General features: G+C 62.0%; 1 protein-coding gene across 1 annotated transcript in view; it reads left to right on the forward strand.

Moving 5' to 3' along the window:
- The window catches only part of PLXND1 (plexin D1), a 48,370-nt gene extending 31,159 nt beyond the window's left edge, over positions 1 to 17,211 (forward strand). The window contains 26 exon segments of the mRNA XM_018067223.1: positions 423 to 577; positions 1,331 to 1,482; positions 2,558 to 2,657; positions 2,738 to 2,762; positions 2,765 to 2,876; positions 3,586 to 3,753; positions 3,842 to 3,932; positions 4,097 to 4,360; positions 4,934 to 5,083; positions 5,848 to 5,962; positions 8,101 to 8,208; positions 8,361 to 8,473; positions 9,168 to 9,272; positions 9,762 to 9,892; positions 10,253 to 10,451; positions 11,033 to 11,179; positions 11,297 to 11,453; positions 11,778 to 11,881; positions 11,961 to 12,024; positions 12,694 to 12,728; positions 12,948 to 13,052; positions 13,527 to 13,690; positions 14,349 to 14,496; positions 15,419 to 15,559; positions 15,738 to 15,812; positions 16,094 to 17,211. Of these exon segments, the coding sequence (XP_017922712.1) occupies positions 423 to 577; positions 1,331 to 1,482; positions 2,558 to 2,657; positions 2,738 to 2,762; positions 2,765 to 2,876; positions 3,586 to 3,753; positions 3,842 to 3,932; positions 4,097 to 4,360; positions 4,934 to 5,083; positions 5,848 to 5,962; positions 8,101 to 8,208; positions 8,361 to 8,473; positions 9,168 to 9,272; positions 9,762 to 9,892; positions 10,253 to 10,451; positions 11,033 to 11,179; positions 11,297 to 11,453; positions 11,778 to 11,881; positions 11,961 to 12,024; positions 12,694 to 12,728; positions 12,948 to 13,052; positions 13,527 to 13,690; positions 14,349 to 14,496; positions 15,419 to 15,559; positions 15,738 to 15,812; positions 16,094 to 16,210 (3,245 nt within the window). The 3' untranslated portion in view covers positions 16,211 to 17,211.

A 17,211-nucleotide genomic window follows, 5' to 3' on the forward strand; every position in this document is an offset into this window, starting at 1 on the left:
AGACAGAAGCCCCAGAACCAGCTTGTACGCCCTGGGGACCCACCCTGCACTCCTGCCTGGGCCTGTCTGAGAGCCTGAGGCTTGCACAGCCCGCATTGCTCAGTGGTTCTCTAGTGTCCCAGAGCTCTGCTGGGGACTCAGGAGACCCACTTGGGCCTGGCTGTGACTCCAGCTCTCCCACTCACAGGCTGTGTGACCTCAGGCAAGTCACTCTGCCTCTCTGAGCCTCGTCTCTTTACCTGTCAATTGGGGCTGATAAACAGCCCCCACTGGATAGGATCCTTGTGCAGATGACTGTTAACGGGGCTGTGGCTGCACTGTGCTTAGGGCTGGGGGTTGGAGAAGGTACTAAGAGCTTCCTGGGCCCTGACTCTTAAGAAGCAGGACCCAGCTGAGCTGGGCCGGCTCCATGTCTCCCGCAGTGGAGGTCTACAACTGCGCCGTGGGCAGCCCCGACTGCTCCCAGTGCCTGGGCCGCGAGGATCTGGGCCACCTGTGTGTGTGGAGCGACGGCTGCCGCCCGCGGGGCACCATGCAGCCCCTGCCTGGCACCTGCCCCGCCCCTGAGATCCGAGCGGTAAGCACCCCACCCCCACTCCCCCCGCCTCTGGGACCTGTCACACCCACACACCTGAATGTGCGCACGCACAGCGCCCCACATGGGCTCCGGGACCCGCAACTCACGTGTTTGCACGTACCCGGGCCCCCATGCACTGCATCACCCACTGAGCACCCACTGGGTGCCAGCTCCCCCCTGCCACCCCATCCCAGGGCTGGAGACACAGCAGTGAACACGCACGTGCCTATCTTCATGGAGCTCACGGTTCCATTGGGGTTGGAGGACAATGATGAGAAAGGAGGTGATTTGCATAGAGAAGATGGTGAGGGCTGCGGATGGGCCGGGCATGAGGGAGGCATTGGAGTCTGGGGTGGAAGAGAAGCTGGGGTTGAGTGTCTTTATGGTGAGGTCTGGGTACCCTTGCTGATAAGGGGAAAACTGGGGTAACCCACGAGCCTCCTTTTCAATTAAGAAAACGTCTCAGGGAAGGGTTCTGTTTGCCTTAGCCTGGTTCTCCTGCCCATCCCAGGCCCAGCCAGCTCTGCCTGGGGTTTAGGGTCACGTGGTCAGACATGGGTCCCCGTGGCCACGGGGACTGGACCTCAGCGTCCCCAGGAGACGCCCCTCCAACAGCACTGGCTCTGTCCCTGCGCACTGGTGTCCCTGGGCAGGCTGCGTGTCTCACGTCCCCAGTGGCAGCCCTGGTAACCTGCCTCCCCGGACACCCCAGCCTCAGAGCCCCATCCTCCTGTCTCTCCGATTGCCTGGCAGATTGAGCCCTTGAGCGGCCCTTTGGATGGCGGGACCCAGCTGACCATCCGCGGCAGGAACCTGGGCCGGCGGTTCAGCGATGTGGCCCACGGCGTGTGGATCGGCAGCGTGGCCTGTGAGCCGCTGGCCGACAGATACACGGTGTCGGAGGAGTGAGTGGAGGGCGGTCCCGGGGACCCTTCAGTGACCTGCAGGCCCATCCACCTGGAAGTGCCAGCTGTACCTCTGCCCTCCCCTCGCCACCCCTACCGCTCTGCCCTCGACCACCCCACCATCCCTGGATCCCTTCTGCTCCCCAGAAGTCACTCACTCCCAGGTCTCCCAGACTTTGCTCAGACCATTCCCGCCATGCGTCCTGCCCTTCCCTGCTTCACCACTCCGGAGCCTGCTGCCCCAGGAAGCCCTCCCAGGTTCCCCTGAGCAGCCCTGCTTCCACAGGAGCCTCGCTCTGAGGAAAACAGCTGCTGTTAGGAAAGTGTAGGTCTGCTGCTGTGTGCAGAGACCTGGGCCTACAGCCATGGGGCCCAGCCCGGACAGGCTTGAGGAAACATCATGGGCAGGGACTGAGCCCGGTTTCCTTTCCGGAGGCCGTAAGCCAAGCTTGCAGATAAGGGCATCAGTCTCCCAGCCCAGCAGATGTTCTCATGGTTGGAGAACTTTCAAGTATCCCCTTGGGCTTCCCTGGTGGCACAGCGGTAAAAAAGCCACTTGCCAACGCAGGAGACACAGGATCAGTCCCTGGGTCGGGAAGATCCCCGGGAGGAAGAAATGGCAACCCACTGCAGTATGCTTGCCTGCAGAATCCCGTGGAGAGAGGAGCCCTGGAGGCTACAGTCCATGGGGTTCCAGAGTCAGATATGACTTAGCGAGTAAATGACAAAAGACCACCTTATCCAATCCCCTGCCTGCTAGTCGCAGAATTGTGGTAGACTCAGGGAGGGCAGTTCCGGAGAGGAGCTCGGCACCAGGGTGACACCTGGGAACTCGGTGGCTGTTCAGCTGACCGGGAATTGGTTCAGGATTTTGCTAAGGGTGACGCCGTTGGGTGTCCTGGCCCAGGTGCCAATCCCAGCTGAGTGGGGGGTGGGGGGCTGAGTGCAAGGAGACGGGGCTCGCACATCCTGGGAGTCGAGAGGGGGCATTGTTTGAGGGAGAAACCAGGGGGCGCCTGCCTGGCCCCCGGACCCCACCGGCTGCTCCTTGACCAGACTCACCTCCCCGACCCAGGATCGTGTGTGCCACGGGCCCAGCCACAGAGGCGTTCTCAGACGTGGTGACGGTGAACGCCTCCAAGGAGGGCAGGTCTCAGGAGCGCTTCTCCTATGTGGTAAGGGAATGCAGCCTGCCCCCGCCCCCACCCTGCCAGGCAGGGCAGGCCTGGGGCCTGACCGCCTGCCTTCCCCACAGCTGCCCCTGGTCCACTCCCTGGAGCCCCCATGGGCCCCAAAGCAGGGGGCACCAGGATCACCATCCACGGGAGTGACCTCCACGTGGGCTCTGAGCTCCAGGTCCTGGTGAATAACACGGAGCCCTGCACAGAGCTGCTGTAAGTCCCTGGTCTGGGGGAACCAGAGGGCTGGGAGGAGAATGTCCTGGCACTGAGCATCACCGGGGACGTCACTGGCTGTGTCCCCTGGCCAGGCCCCTTCCTCTGTCTCAGCCTCAGTGTTCTCGCCCAGTACGGACAGTACCCTTGAGTTGTGGGGAGTACTGTGCCCTTCATGAGTGATCTTAACCTGTGGTGAAAACAGTGATGATTGTGCATGGTCTGAGGCCTGTAGCCGGCCCAGGGGTGTGGCCAGAGGCAGGGGCGTGGTCCAGAATGTCTCAGTGAAATGCCCATCTGTATTATGCACTTACTGTGTACCAGGTCCCATTGATGGGCACAAGATGAGCCCCACTGTCTTAGCCCCCAGGGGACCACAGTCTCCCGGGAACTAAGAACATCCAGTGGGGTTGGGGTTGGGAGGAGGGCTTTCAGGGCTGTAGGGGTTAGAGCTCTTGCAGGGGTGGAAGCCGGGAGGGTATCTCTGGGGAGGCTTCTTGGAGGAGGTGGGAGGAGGCAGGGTCAGAGAGAAGGGGAGGTGTCCAGGGTGGGGTGGGCGGCCGGAGCGCAGGTGCGGCAGTGGGAAGGTGGAAATGGTGTCTGTGTGAGGCGGGGGCTGGCGGGTGGGTGGCTCCGGGCCATGGGATGATGGGCAGCGGTGGTGGCGGGAGGCGGGTCTGTGCTGACAGGCCTGCCGCTCCTCCCGCAGGCGCTCGGATGCCAGCATCGCCTGCACGGTGCCGGGGGGCAGCCTGCCGGCCGTGGTGCCCGTGTGTGTGCGCTTCGAGCAGCGGGGCTGCGTGCATGGCGGCCTCAGCTTCCAGTACATGCCGAACCCGGTCATCACGGCCATCAGCCCCCACCGCAGCCACGTCAGGTGAGACCCGGGCGCCGCCCTCCGCCCCGGCACGCCCCGGGGCTGCTCGTGAGCTCACGGGGCTTGCTGTCCACCCGCCCCCCTGCAGTGGCGGCAGGACCATCACGGTGGCCGGCGAGCGCTTCCACATGGTGCAGAAGGTGTCCATGGCCGTGCACCACATCGGCCGCGAGCCCACGGTGAGGGCGGGGCCCGGCGGGCAGGGTGGTCGTGGCCCCGGCTGACCAGGCCTCCCTGTGCGGTGTTTCTCATCTTTGCCCCCCCTCTCTCTTTCTCTTCTTCCATGTTTCCCCTGCCCACTGTCCACCACATTCCCCGCTTTGGCCCCCGTGACCCCTCTCAGCTCTGCAAGGTTCTCAACTCCACCCTCATCACCTGTCCGTCCCCCGGGGCTCTCAGCAACGCCTCAGCCCCCGTGGACTTCTTCCTCAACGGCCGGGTCTACGCGGACGAGGCGGTGGTGGCCGAGGAGCTGCTGGAGCCCGAGGAGGCCCAGCGGGGCAGCCAGTTCCGCCTGGATTACCTCCCCGACCCGCAGTTCTCCACGGCCAAGCGGGAGAAGTGGATCAAGCACCACCCTGGGGAGCCCCTCACCCTGGTGATCCACGTGGGTGCCGGCGGGGGCGCGGGGCGGGGAGGGAGCGTGAGCGGGTCCACGTGGGTGCCGGCGGGGGGCGCGGGGCGGAGAGGGGGCCCGGTGAGCAGATCAGGCGCGGGGCGGGGAGAGGGGGACCTATGCAAGTCAGGCGCGGGGTGGGGAGCGGGGGTCGTGAACCGATCCACATGAGCGCCCGTGGGTGCCGGCCGGGGCGGGGTTGGGGGGGGCGTAAGCAGATCAGGCGGGGGGGGGGGGCGGGGCGGGTTCGTGAGCAGATTGACAAGAGCGCGCGTGGGTGCTGGCGGTGGCGCAGGGCGGGGAGGGGGGTCGTGAACGGGTCCACGTGAGCGCCCATGGGTGCGGGCGGGGTGCGGGCGGGGTGCGAGGGCATAAGCAGATCCACATGAGTGCCCCGTGGGTGCCAGCGGTGGTGCAGGGCGGGGAGAGGGGCCCTAAGCAGATCAGGCGCGGGATGGGGGGGCGTGAGCGGATTCTCGTGAGCGCCCGTAGCTGGGGGGGGGGGGTGTGAGCAGATCGGGCTCTGCCCTGGGCCCCGGGTGAGCACCCCCTCTGCTCCCGCAGAAGGAGCAGGATGGGCTGGGGCTCGAAAGCCATGAGTACCGTGTCAAGATCGGCCAGGTGGCCTGCGACATCCAGATTGTCTCCGAGAGAGTCATCCACTGCTCCGTCAATGAGTCCCTGGGCACGGCTGAGGGGCAGCTGCCCATCACAGTGAGTGGATGGGGCGCTGGAGGCAGGAGCTCAGACAGTGGAGGAAAGCAGAGCTTTATGTCCCCACTGGGCAGATGAGGAAACTCGAGGCCTGAGTGACCTGTTCAGGGTCCATGACTGGCCCCCAGCTGTGCCCAATGGGCTGGATTCTCAGAGGCCATGAGAGGTGGTCCCTGTTCCACCTGGTGGCATACCCAGAGTCTGGGCTGCCAGTCACCAGGCAGTCACAGAGGGAGGGAAGCAGGAGAGGTGGGGAGAAGGCCTGGAAAGGGGGTCTCTTCTGCACTTTACCTGCTTGCATGCTTCCCAGGATGGGGAACTCATTCCCTTTCTGGCAGCACACATACCCCATGATGGCTGTGAACTGCAGAAGCTGCCTTTCGCCTGCACCCCAGTCCCAGTTCTGCAGTCTGAGTCCTGAGAACTCACTTGCTGGGCAGCCCAACAGATACTTCAGTTCACAGGCCAGGCTCTGGGAACTGCCTGTAGTCATCACAGAACTAGTAATCACAGTTCCCTGTATTTCTTGAGTCGCCCGTTCCGTGCCAGGCCCAGGACTAAGGGTTTGACAAGTGTCATCTCTTGTAGCCCTCACAGTGTCCCCAGGAGGCGGGTGGGGTTCTCTCTTCTATTGATACTTGGGGCATCCGAGGCTCAGAGAGGTTAGGTGAGTTGCTCCAGGCCATACAGCCAGTGAGGAGAAGAGCCAGGGCGTATGTCCAGGAAAGCTACCGCTCCCTCATCACAACCTCCCATCCCCACAGATCCAGGTAGGGAACTTCAACCAGACCATCGCCACGCTGCAGCTGGGGGGCAGCGAGACTGCCATCATCGTGTCCATCGTTATCTGCAGCGTCTTGCTGCTTCTCTCCGTGGTCGGTAAGGAGCCTCTGAAGGTCGGCGGGTAGGACAGAGGTGTATTGGGCCGGGCACACTGAACAAAGGTGTGGAGCTAGGAGCGGGTTAGGTGCTCAGAGCGGGGTGAGGAGGGCGTCTCAGCGACCGTGCAAAGTGTGCAGGACGGGCCCTGCGTGCCAGGCAGAGGGCCTTGGAACCATGGGCTGTAGGGCTACTGAAGCTACTTCTGAGGGGGCTGCTCGGGGAAGACGACCCTACGCATTAGGTAGGCTATACCCCTGTTGAAATAATGGTCACAAAAGTACTATATTCAGTCGCAGGGCAGTGGAGCCCTCGTACACTGCTGGTGGGAATTTGCCTGGTGCCGCTGCTATGGCAAACTCACCACCAGTTTCCTCGAAAGGTTAGCGTTACTGCATGACCCAGCAGTTCCCTACCCTGGGCATCTGCCCAGGAGAATGAGAACAGTCGTCCGCACCAGCCCCTGTGTACCAGGGTTCACAGTGGCAACTGCCCAAAATGTCCATCTGCTGATGGACAAAGAACATGTGGTTTAGCCATGTGGGGGAATAGTGTGAAGTCATACAAAGGAAGGGAGTTCTGACACGTACGTCAGCGTGGGTGACCCTTGACATCATCATGGTAAGTGAAAGACGCCAGATATAAAAGGCTACCTCTCGTTTGGTCCCACTTAGATAAAATGTCCAGAACAGGTAAATCAAAAAACACAAGACACATTAGTGGTTCCTAGAGGCAGGAGGAGGCTGTACAGGGACTGATTACTTGTGGTCGTGGGTCTCCTAGGGGCAGGAAAAGTGCTAAAATTCGATCGTGGATGGTGTCACAACCCCATAGTATACTAGAAGGCAGTGAATTGTCTACGTAGGTAGATTAGATGGCACGTGTATTATCCCAAAGAAGCTGGTTTTTAAAAAGCAATATATTCAATGTAGAAAATTTTAGGGAAAACAGAGATAGAATATACAAATATCTTTCTGCTAAAAGAGAAGAGAAATCACCCATCATTCTCGTAGCTAGAGCAATCCACTGTTGATCACTATTTTATGCTTTTTGCTCCACAAGTAATTTACTTTTTCAATTAATTTTATTAGAGTTAATTTACAACGTGGTGTTAGTTTCCAGTGGGCTGCAAAGGGACTGAGCTACACACAGACCTCTGTCCATTCTTTTTCCATGTAGGTTATTACACAGTATAGAGTTCCCTGTGCTAGGCAGTAGGCCCCAGTTGGTGAGCTGTTTTATATAAGTAGTGTGGATACGTCCCTCCTCTCACCTCTCCCCTTTGGTAACCACAAGTCGGTTAAAGTCTGTGAGTCTTTCCGCTTCGTAAATAAGTTCATTTGTATTATATTTGTCTAACTCCCTTCACTTGGAACGATAGTCTCTAGGTCTATCCATGATGCTATAAATGGCTTTACGTCCTTCTTTATGGCTGAGTAGTATTTCATCGCATCCTCTTTATCCACTCCTCTGTCGATGGACATGCAGGTTGCTCCCATGTAAATTGTAAATAGTGCTGCAGTGAACACTGGGCTGCATGTCTTTTGGAAATCATGGTTTTCCCCAGATATATGCCCTGGAGTAGAATTGCTGGGTCATATGGTAGCTCTCCAGGAGATGGTGATGGACAGGGAGGCCTGGCGTGCTGTGATTCATGGGGTCGCTAAGAGTCGGACACAACTGAGTGACTTCACTTTCATGCACTGGAGAAGGAAATGGCAACCCACTCCAGTGTTCTTGCCTGGTGGGCTGCCATCTACAGGGTCGCACAGAGTTGGACACGACTGAAGCGCCTTAGCAGCAGCAGCCTCTTTGATGATGGCCATTCTGACCAGTGTGAGGTGATACGGCGTCGTTGAGATTTGCAGTTCTCTAATCATTAGTGACGCGCGTCTTCTCATGTGCCTCTTGGCCACCTGTATGTCTTCTTTGGAGAAATGTCTATTTTAGGATCTTCCACCCATTTGTTGATGGGGTGGTTTGCTGTTTTAGGCGTTGAGCTGAGTGAGCTGCCAGAGGAGCTGAGGCTCGCAGGCAGGCTGTCTCCCTTCCACCCAGGCCCTGCACACGGCAGGTGACGACACACACTTGGACACCAAAGGGATCACAGGCCTGACCCACCTCTCTGCTGCCCACAGCCCTGTTCGTCTTCTGCACCAAGAGCCGCCGTGCCGAGCGCTACTGGCAGAAGACGCTGCTGCAGATGGAGGAGATGGAGTCCCAGATCCGGGAGGAGATCCGTAAAGGTAGCGGGGCGGCCACGCGGGGAGGAGATCTGTGAAGGTAGTGGGGCGGCCACGCGGGGAGGAGATCCGTGAAGGTAGCGGGGTGGCCACGTGGGGCCTTGGGCCTTGGCATTGCCCCCTGATCCACTCACGGCCACCTGCCTGCCCACCAGGCTTCGCAGAGCTGCAGACGGACATGACGGACCTGACCAAGGAGCTGAACCGCAGCCAGGGCATCCCCTTCCTGGAGTACAAGCACTTCGTGACCCGTACCTTCTTCCCCAAGGTTAGGGCAGGCTCCCGCCAGCTGGTGATACCTCAGGAGTTCCTTGAGCCTGCCCTTGAGCAGTGTGAAACCTGCATACCCACCTATGGCAGCCCAGCCACCTTCCCTGGCCGCCCTGCTGGCCCCAACTTGCTTTCTCTGCTGACTTGATGTTTGAGTGTGCCTACTGAAGCCAGCTGTCAGCCCCTCTTTCCTCCTGGGGTGCTGGGCCTGCCTCTCCTCTCACCAAGGAGCCATCCCCTCTCCATCTCTTCCATCTCTCCTGTCCACTGGACTCAGTCCCCTCGCTTCCATGCCTCCTCGTGCTGTTCCAGGGGCCGCTGCCCCATCCCCACCTTCCTCAGCCTGTCAAGAATATCTCTTAGGGTGGCCCCACTCTTCTCAGTGGGACATCAAGCCCCTGTTGGGTCCCCTCAGGCCTCTCTGCCTCGTTTCCTCCTTCCACACCGGGCTGCTTTAGCTTCCTCTTACGCCTGTGCGCTCCAGCTTCGCCACCCGTGGACTTCAGGCTGGTTCTGCTTTTCCTCCAGGAAGCCCCCCTGGGACTCCCCTCCCCTCTCCTCTGGAGTCCTGTGGCCCCTGGGTGTGGCCCACTGCCTCTTCCTGTCGCGTGGGCTTGCGCATTTGTGGGGCAGCACCTGCGTGGGTCGGGGGGTACGCAGCCCTACTGAGACGCTGGGGGTCTGCTCCACAGTGCTCCTCCCTCTATGAAGAGCGTTACGTGCTCCCCTCCCAGACCCTCAACTCCCAGGGCAGCTCCCCAGTGCAGGAGACCCACCCGCTGCTGGGAGAGTGGAAGGTGAGTAGCCCCCCACCCGTACACACACACACAAGGGGCTGCCTTGGGGCACCCCCACCTCTTTCTGGGCCCTGCTTTCTAGTTCATCTGATCCGTTGATCTTAATCTTGGGAAGTTGGGAGGAACTTGCCATTGTAAGGTAGTGAGCTCTCCATCCCAGCAGGTAGTCAAGTGGCCATTCAGGGTATTCTACATACTGAGTCCCAGACCAGAGAGGGGAAAGGGTTGGGTCCCCCTGGACATCTCTCTCCCCCTGCTGCCTAGAGAATGGGAGAGGGGTCCCCACACAGGGATATGGGGTGGGCAACCTCGCCTGAGCCCCCCTTTCTAGCTCAGCTGAGCCACTGTTCCTGGTCACAGCGAGTTAGGCATTTCCCACTAAGGGGTAATGAGCTCGCCATCCCGGGAAGCATCCAAGGTCCCACTCTGGGCATCCTGAGTGATCAGACCTGGGACCCTGTCGACATCCCTCACCGCTTGCCCCCACAGATCCCTGAGAGCTGCCGGCCCAACATGGAAGAAGGCATCAGCCTGTTCTCCTCGCTGCTCAACAACAAGCACTTTCTCATCGTCTTTGTCCATGCGCTGGAGCAGCAGAAGGACTTCGCGGTGCGGGACAGGTCAGGCTGCAGTGCGGGCTCTGGGGAAGGATAACGCGTCCTGGGTCTGCCAGGCTGGATCCAAGGCTGGGGCAGTTTGCAGGGCCCCGTGTCCTTGGGGCGGCTGGCATCTCCCCAGAGTCAGGCCCTGAGGCCTTGGCCCGCCTCCCCATTCTGCCCCTTCCTGGTCCTGCCTGCCCAGGACGGGGCTCGTGGGTATGGTGGTTAAGCAGCAGGGAGGGTAGGCTTTTCTCCAGGGAGATTTCTGCTGCACCTGCCTCATCCAGTGACAAGGGGGGCACTGGAGACCCCGCACTATGGTCCTCGGGGTCCCGGGGCCTCACAGTGTGGCTGACCCCCCACTCCCACGCCTGCCCACAGGTGCAGCCTGGCCTCCCTGCTGACCATTGCGCTCCACGGCAAGCTCGAGTACTACACAGGCATCATGAAGGAGCTGCTGGTGGACCTCATCGATGCCTCGGCCGCCAAGAACCCCAAGCTGATGCTGCGGCGCACAGAGTCCGTGGTTGAGAAGATGCTCACCAACTGGATGTCCATCTGCATGTACAGCTGCCTGCGGGTGAGGGCGCCAGGCAGCCGTACCCCTGTCCCGGAGATCTCACTTCCTTTTATCTTCCTGCCATCTCTGCCAGGACCAGTGACTGTGGTCTCTGCGCACATGTGGGAAAGGGGCTGACCCACAGGGTCCGTTATACGGGTGGGGGAATCAAGGCTCAGAGCTACCCTGGGAACAGAGGCCGTGTCAGGAAGACACTCTCTCAGCCCCCGAGCCCTCCCTGGCATGCCTTTGAGTCCAGCTCTGCCGCCTCCCTGCTGGGTGACCTTGAGCAGCTTGCTTGCCCTCTCTGAGCCTCGGCTGTGAGGATGCTACTGCTACCTGGAAAGGTTGCCAGTGCGATAAAAATGAATGCAGCCGCCCAGGTTGGGCGATGTCTGAGCTGGGAGTCCAGGGAGACGCCCTGGGTGTGGGGGTGGGAGGGCTGAGCGGCACCAAGATCAAAAGGAAGGCGGGAAGCAGGCAGCTGCTGGGGGGTTGGTGGAAGCGGGTATGCAGGGGTCCAGGTGGGGGCCACAGGCTCGGGGCTGGAGTCTGGAGAGTGGGCAGCTGGCTTCAGTCTCTGACTGCCCCCCCGCCCCCAGGAGACGGTGGGGGAGCCCTTCTTCCTGCTTCTGTGCGCCATCAAGCAGCAAATCAACAAGGGCTCCATCGACGCCATCACAGGCAAAGCCCGCTACACGCTCAACGAGGAGTGGCTGCTGCGGGAAAACATCGAGGCCAAGCCCCGGGTGAGCTGGCTCGGGGGGTGGAGGAGCTCCCAGCTTCGCTCCTGACACCCCTGCCCGCAGGCTGTCTGCCTGTCCGGTCGGTGGACAGCTGCTGAGCCCCCTCTCTCTCTCCTGCAGAACCTGAACGTGTCCTTCCAGGGCTGCGGCATGGACTCGCTGAGCGTGCGCGCCATGGACACGGACACGCTGACGCAGGTGAAGGAGAAGATTCTGGAAGCCTTCTGCAAGAACGTGCCCTACTCCCAGTGGCCGCGTGCCGAGGACGTGGACCTAGGTGGGCTGGGTGGGAAGGCGGCCGATGGGCCCCGCTCAGTCACGTGTGTGCTGTCTGGGGCTCTAGGGATGTGGAGACGGTGCCCATCAGCCAGGAGCTGATGTTGGGGCCCCGTGGGGAGTTCGCCGCAGGTGATGAAGGCCCGGCCAGCTGGTGACCGCCCCGCGGATGGCTGTGTGGAGCCGCGGCTCCGTGCCCCCGCTCTGGCCCCCCCACCCGGCCTTCCAGATGCAGGAGTAGAGGCTCAGAGAGCTCTGGGGGGACCCCCGCTTCTCTCCCCGTGGGGGGGCACCCCGGCCCTCACCCCCGGTCCCCCACCCCCAGAGTGGTTCGCCTCGAGCACCCAGAGCTACATACTGCGGGACTTGGACGACACCTCGGTGGTGGAGGACGGCCGCAAGAAGCTCAACACGCTGGCCCACTATAAGGTGGGCCCCAGCCCCGCCCGCCCTGCTGCGCCACCCTCCCTGACCTCCGCCTTCTGACCGCAGCCTCTCTCCCTATCAGATCCCCGAAGGCGCCTCCCTGGCCATGAGCCTCACAGACAAGAAGGACAACACCCTGGGCCGAGGTAGTGCGGGCGGACAGGGGGCCGGGCCCTCCTGAGTAGCCCCGGCAGGGGGTGGGTAACTGAGGCTTCCAGGGGCAGGGCCGGGCCGGGCGCGGCGCCCCACCGCAGTGCTGCTCGGGCGGGGCCTGTGGCCAGGCCTCCTCGGCGCTGGGTTCCTGCAGGCAGCCGAGAGGGGCCCCAGGAGCAGGGAGGTGGTTGTAAGAGGTCTGAGCAGGCGCCAGGCCATTGGGGTTCAGGCTGTGTCCCTGCCTCACCCCCGCATCCCTACCTTCAGATGCCCCAAGCTTGGGGGTCCTAGGTTCCTGGAGGCCTTGGGGTCCCTTCCAGCAGCTGGTGAGGTCTGGGCTCGGCGCAGTGGGCCCTCGTGGGGAGCTGCCCCGTGTCCATCTGTGATCATCTCCCTGCTTCTCCTGTCCCCTGTGGACGCCTTTCTGTCTCTCTCAACGCCTCTGTCTTTCTGTCTGGGCCTCCTTCCATGCGTGTCTCTAGCTCTCACTCTCCACTGTCTTTCTGTGCATTTCTCGTCTCCTCTCCACACGTCTATTTGGCTGTGCCCATCTCACTGGGTTTCTTTCTCCAGCTTTTTGCCTCCATTTCTCGTTTGCTCGCTCTCTCCCCGCCTGCTCCTGGCTCTTGTTTATTTATCGTGTGTGTGTTTCCCTCTCGCAGTGAAAGACTTGGACACGGAGAAGTATTTCCACTTGGTGAGTGCCCTGCCTCTGGCCCTCGGGGTGCCCGCCCCTCACTGGGAGTGGACTTGGCCTCCTGCCACCCTGGGCCTCTGGAGGCCGTGCTCCCAGGCCTGGGGAAGGCTGGGCTGGGGAGTGTGCAAAGCCAGGCACCGGCGGGGGCCGGGTAGGGCCTCCCAGGGGCGGCTGAGGGTGGTGCCCGGCGCCAGCACTGACCCAGCCTGGGCCTCCCAGGTGCTGCCCACAGACGAGCTAGCAGAGCCCAAGAAGTCCCACCGGCAGAGCCACCGCAAGAAGGTGCTCCCGGAGATCTACCTGACCCGCCTGCTCTCCACCAAGGTGGGCCCGCCCCCCGCATGTCCTCACTCCCGGGGGTCAACTGGGACCACACACTGGGGGAGCGGGGGACAGCTCTTCCCCTGCGGGGCCAGCGGCACCCCCAGCCTGAAGGGCGCCGGCAACGACTTCTCTGTTCGCTGGAGTGACAGAGAGGGCAGTAGTGGCCCAGAAACGTCCCCAAGGCCACATGGCTAGAGGCAGAGAGCCCACACCCCAGCCCACCAATTCCCTGCTCTGTGTCCAAGTCCTTCCGACACTCCTGTGCCGTGGGTTTCACCAACCCATTTCACAGACAGGAAAACTGAGGCCCAGAGCACGTAGGAGGCCAGCCTGGGGCCACACAGCTTCCCGTTCACCCAGCACTGCTCAGCCCCAGCACCACGGGCTCCCCACAGCTGCCAGAGGTGCCTGTCACCAACCCCCTCCCGCCCCCATGTGTTCCTGGGCTGATGGCCGCCACTCACTCCCCTGCAGGGCACGCTGCAGAAGTTTCTGGATGACCTGTTCAAGGCCATCCTGAGCATCCGGGAAGACAAGCCCCCACTGGCCGTCAAGTACTTCTTTGACTTCCTAGAAGAGCAAGCCGAGAAGAGGGGCATCTCAGACCCCGACACACTGCACATCTGGAAGACCAACAGGTGGGGGGCCCTCAGGGGGTCCGGTAAGGGGCAGGGCTGCTTCACTGGATCACGCAGGCAACAGTGGGGTTGGGGTTCAGAGCCTGGGTTCGGTCCCTTATGCCATTCCAAGCTAATAACAAGAGACTTCTCTGAGCTTTAGTTTCCCCCAGCTGGAAAACCAGGGCAGTAAAAGGAACCCTCCTTAATTGTAAGGATTAACTAGAAGTGAGCATTGTCTAAGTTTTGCCCTGTCGTCCCTCTCCCCCCGCCCCCTTGGGTGGGCACTGTCGGCTCCATTTTGCAGACAAGCACGGTGAGGCTCCCAGAGACGTGCCTGCTTCCATCACATCCCTCCTTGGAGGCATGTGTTAGCTTTTCAGAGACCCAAACCCCTAACAGGAAGTTGTTGAAAAGTTCAGCCTGACTCTCTCTCCAACTCAGGCCTCTCTGCCGCCCCTCCCCACCCCCTACCGGCTAGGGACAGTCACCAACCCCGTTTTGTGGAGGAGACACCGAGGTTCCCAGAGCTTCCATCCAGTCTCCGCTGGCCTCAGGAGCAAAGCCAGCCTGTCCTCTGGGCCTGCTGGCCTCCCTGGCCGAGCCCCCACCAGTGACCGCCTCCTCCGCGACCCACCCTCAGGCGGGGCTCATGCCACTGCCTCCCTCTGTCCCCCAGTCTTCCTCTGCGCTTCTGGGTGAACATCCTGAAAAACCCGCAGTTTGTCTTTGACATCGAGAAGACGGATCACATTGACGCCTGCCTCTCGGTCATCGCTCAGGCCTTCATTGACGCCTGCTCCATCTCCGACCTGCAGCTGGGCAAGGTCAGCTGCTGTGGGCGGGCCGCCCAGTGCTGCAGGGACGGCGGACTTTCTGGGAGGGAACCGGAGGAGCTCGAATGTAGGGTGAATGGGGTCATCAAATGGGGGTTCTCCCGGAAACGGGCACCCACAGTCACAAACTCCAGGGCTGCAGCTGCCTCAGCTGTGCCCAGCACCAGCTCCCAAATCTTCAGGCCCTAGAGCCAGGCGGGGAGAAGCCAGGTGGGCGTGGAAAGCCCAGGTGGTCTGATACAGTGTCGGCAACCAGCCGGGCTCCAGGCGACAGCCCTGATGGTCAAGAGCCGCAGGAGGAGACCGGAGAGAGAGCGGACTGTAGGGAGAGGGCGCAGCAGGCCTGAGAGAGCCTGGCATTCCAGGCCGAGGGGCTGTGAGTGTTCATGAGATGGGAGTTAGACCTGGCCCTGCCTTTAGCCCGTGACTTTCAGAGACAGACCACAAAAATGGCAGAAAACGCCATCACCTCTCACAGGCTATCTGGGAGAGCAGGACACCCGTGACAGACAAAGAACCAGGAGCGTACTTGGCACGCTTCGCTCTCGGGAGTAGGAAACACGTGCTGGGAAATATTCCACTGAGACAGCAGTCAGGCTTCCAGAAATCTTAGCCACCGAGACCCATAACCCTCAGCAAGGTCGCAAACTAAATAGCCTGCCTGTCCAAGAGCTGGCACGAGCCCGTGCACTTTCCCCTCCAAGTAGGTCCCCCGTGAGGTCGTCACCCTGAGAGTCGTGCAGAAAACGGGGCGGAGAGGAGAGGAGTGGGGCGCCCCGGTGTAGAGCCTGCAGCGCGGATGCTGGCTCAGGGGTGGCCCCGTGTGTGCGGTGGTGTCGACACGGGCCGGCCCAGGAAGAGCCTGCTGTCTCCACCCGGCGTCTTACTCCCTGGCTCCTGTCCACCCACCCAGGACTCACCAACCAACAAGCTGCTCTACGCCAAGGAGATCCCTGAGTACCGGAAGATCGTGCAGCGCTACTACAAGCAGATCCATGACATGACCCCGCTCAGCGAGCAGGAGATGAACGCACACCTGGCCGAGGAGTCGCGGGTGCTGCCGGCCCCACTGGGACCTCGCCGGGAGGACGGGGGTGGTGGGCAGGACTCGACCGTCAGAGCTGGGGGCGGCGTGGGGCTGTGTACAAGCAGCAGGTCTTGACTGGGCTGGGCCTGGCTCGGACCGCGGAGTCTCCACCACAGTCCAACTCCCGGCCCGTCTTTCCTCACAGAAATACCAGAATGAGTTCAACACCAACGTGGCCATGGCAGAGATCTACAAATACGCCAAGAGGTATCGCCCGCAGGTGAGCAGCCCCCAGCGTGAGGCCCGGGGCACCCCCTGCCCCACGTCAGCCCTTCCCAGCCGCTCATGGAAACCGGGGGGGAGCGGGGGGCTCAGGTACTCCGGGCCCCAGGACAGTGGACTGTGCTGTGGGCGTGGCTGCTAGCAGCGGGAATCCAGGCCACGTGTGCGCGTGCGTGTGTGTGTGTGTGTGCTCCCCACAGATGTGTGGTGGGGCCGGGCGGGGGTGTCCTGGGCCCTGAACTAGCTCCTCTGCCAACTACTCGCCCTCCACCACCCCAGATCGTGAGCGCCCTGGAGGCGAACCCCACGGCGCGGAGGACGCAGCTGCAGCACAAGTTCGAGCAGGTGGTGGCCCTCATGGAGGACAACATCTACGAGTGCTACAGCGAGGCCTGAGCGGGGGGCGGCGGCGGGCGGGCGCCCCCCCGCCCCCGCCCCGCGTGCCTCCGACGCCGGCTGGGAAAGGACGTGCACCAGGGGCTTTTTCTGAGCCCAGCAGAGGAGCCCCCGGCCCGGCCCCTCAGGCGCCGGCCCCTCCCACCTGCCCTCAGACCCCAGCTCCAGGCTGAGGCCTTGAACGCCGTCCACCCAGCACAGCCTGGACAGTGCCGCCCCTAACTCGCTCTGTCCCGGCCCAGTGCCGCCGAGGCCGCCGACGGGCAAGGAGGGCCGCCTGGGCCCCAGGCCACAGCCAGAAACGCTACCTCATCCTGCCTGGCGGAGAGGGAGGCCCCGTGACCCAGCCCTCGGTTCGCTTCTGCTTCCACCACCAAGACGTTGCCCACCCCCGCCATCTCCACTTGCCTGTGGAGGAGCCTGGCCCGTTCCCGGCTTCCAGCGGCTCCAGCGGACACCAGCGGAGCGGGCAGCGTCCACGGCCTGCGGGAGGCTCCCCGCTGTCCTGGGAGCCAGGCTGAGGCCGGGGGGGCCGTCCCGGGGGGGCCGTCCCGGGGGGGCAGGGGCGGGAGGGGGTGGGGGAAGGGGGTTGAGTTGCACCAAGGCTGTAGCTGGGCTACGTGATCTTGCTGGAAGTGTTTCTAAAGATAGCACCACTTTTTTGTTGTTTTTTAAAAAGAAGCTTTTATATATTAAAGAAACTTATCACGCGCCAACTGTGAATAGCTGCAGCTAGTGCGGAGGCCCCGGGAGGGGCCCCCCCGGGGCTCCCAGCGCAACACTGGAAATGACTGTTCCAGGGGCAGGCGGACCGGCAGAGACGCCCCGCCCCCAAACCCGATCCCCGAGATCATCGCCCTTTCTCTTCTGTTGCAAGCGGCCGCCTGGGGCTGGCCTGGTCAGTGCCTGGACGGGCTGTGGCCCACGGGGGCGGGGCTGGAGGGGGAGGCCAGGACGCTCTGGAACCTTCTTTATAATAAAAGCCTGATGGAAAAACCTGC

The sequence above is a fragment of the Capra hircus genome, chromosome 22 (genome assembly GCF_001704415.2).
Source record: "Capra hircus breed San Clemente chromosome 22, ASM170441v1, whole genome shotgun sequence".
In the NCBI taxonomy this organism is placed as follows: Eukaryota; Metazoa; Chordata; class Mammalia; order Artiodactyla; family Bovidae; genus Capra; species Capra hircus.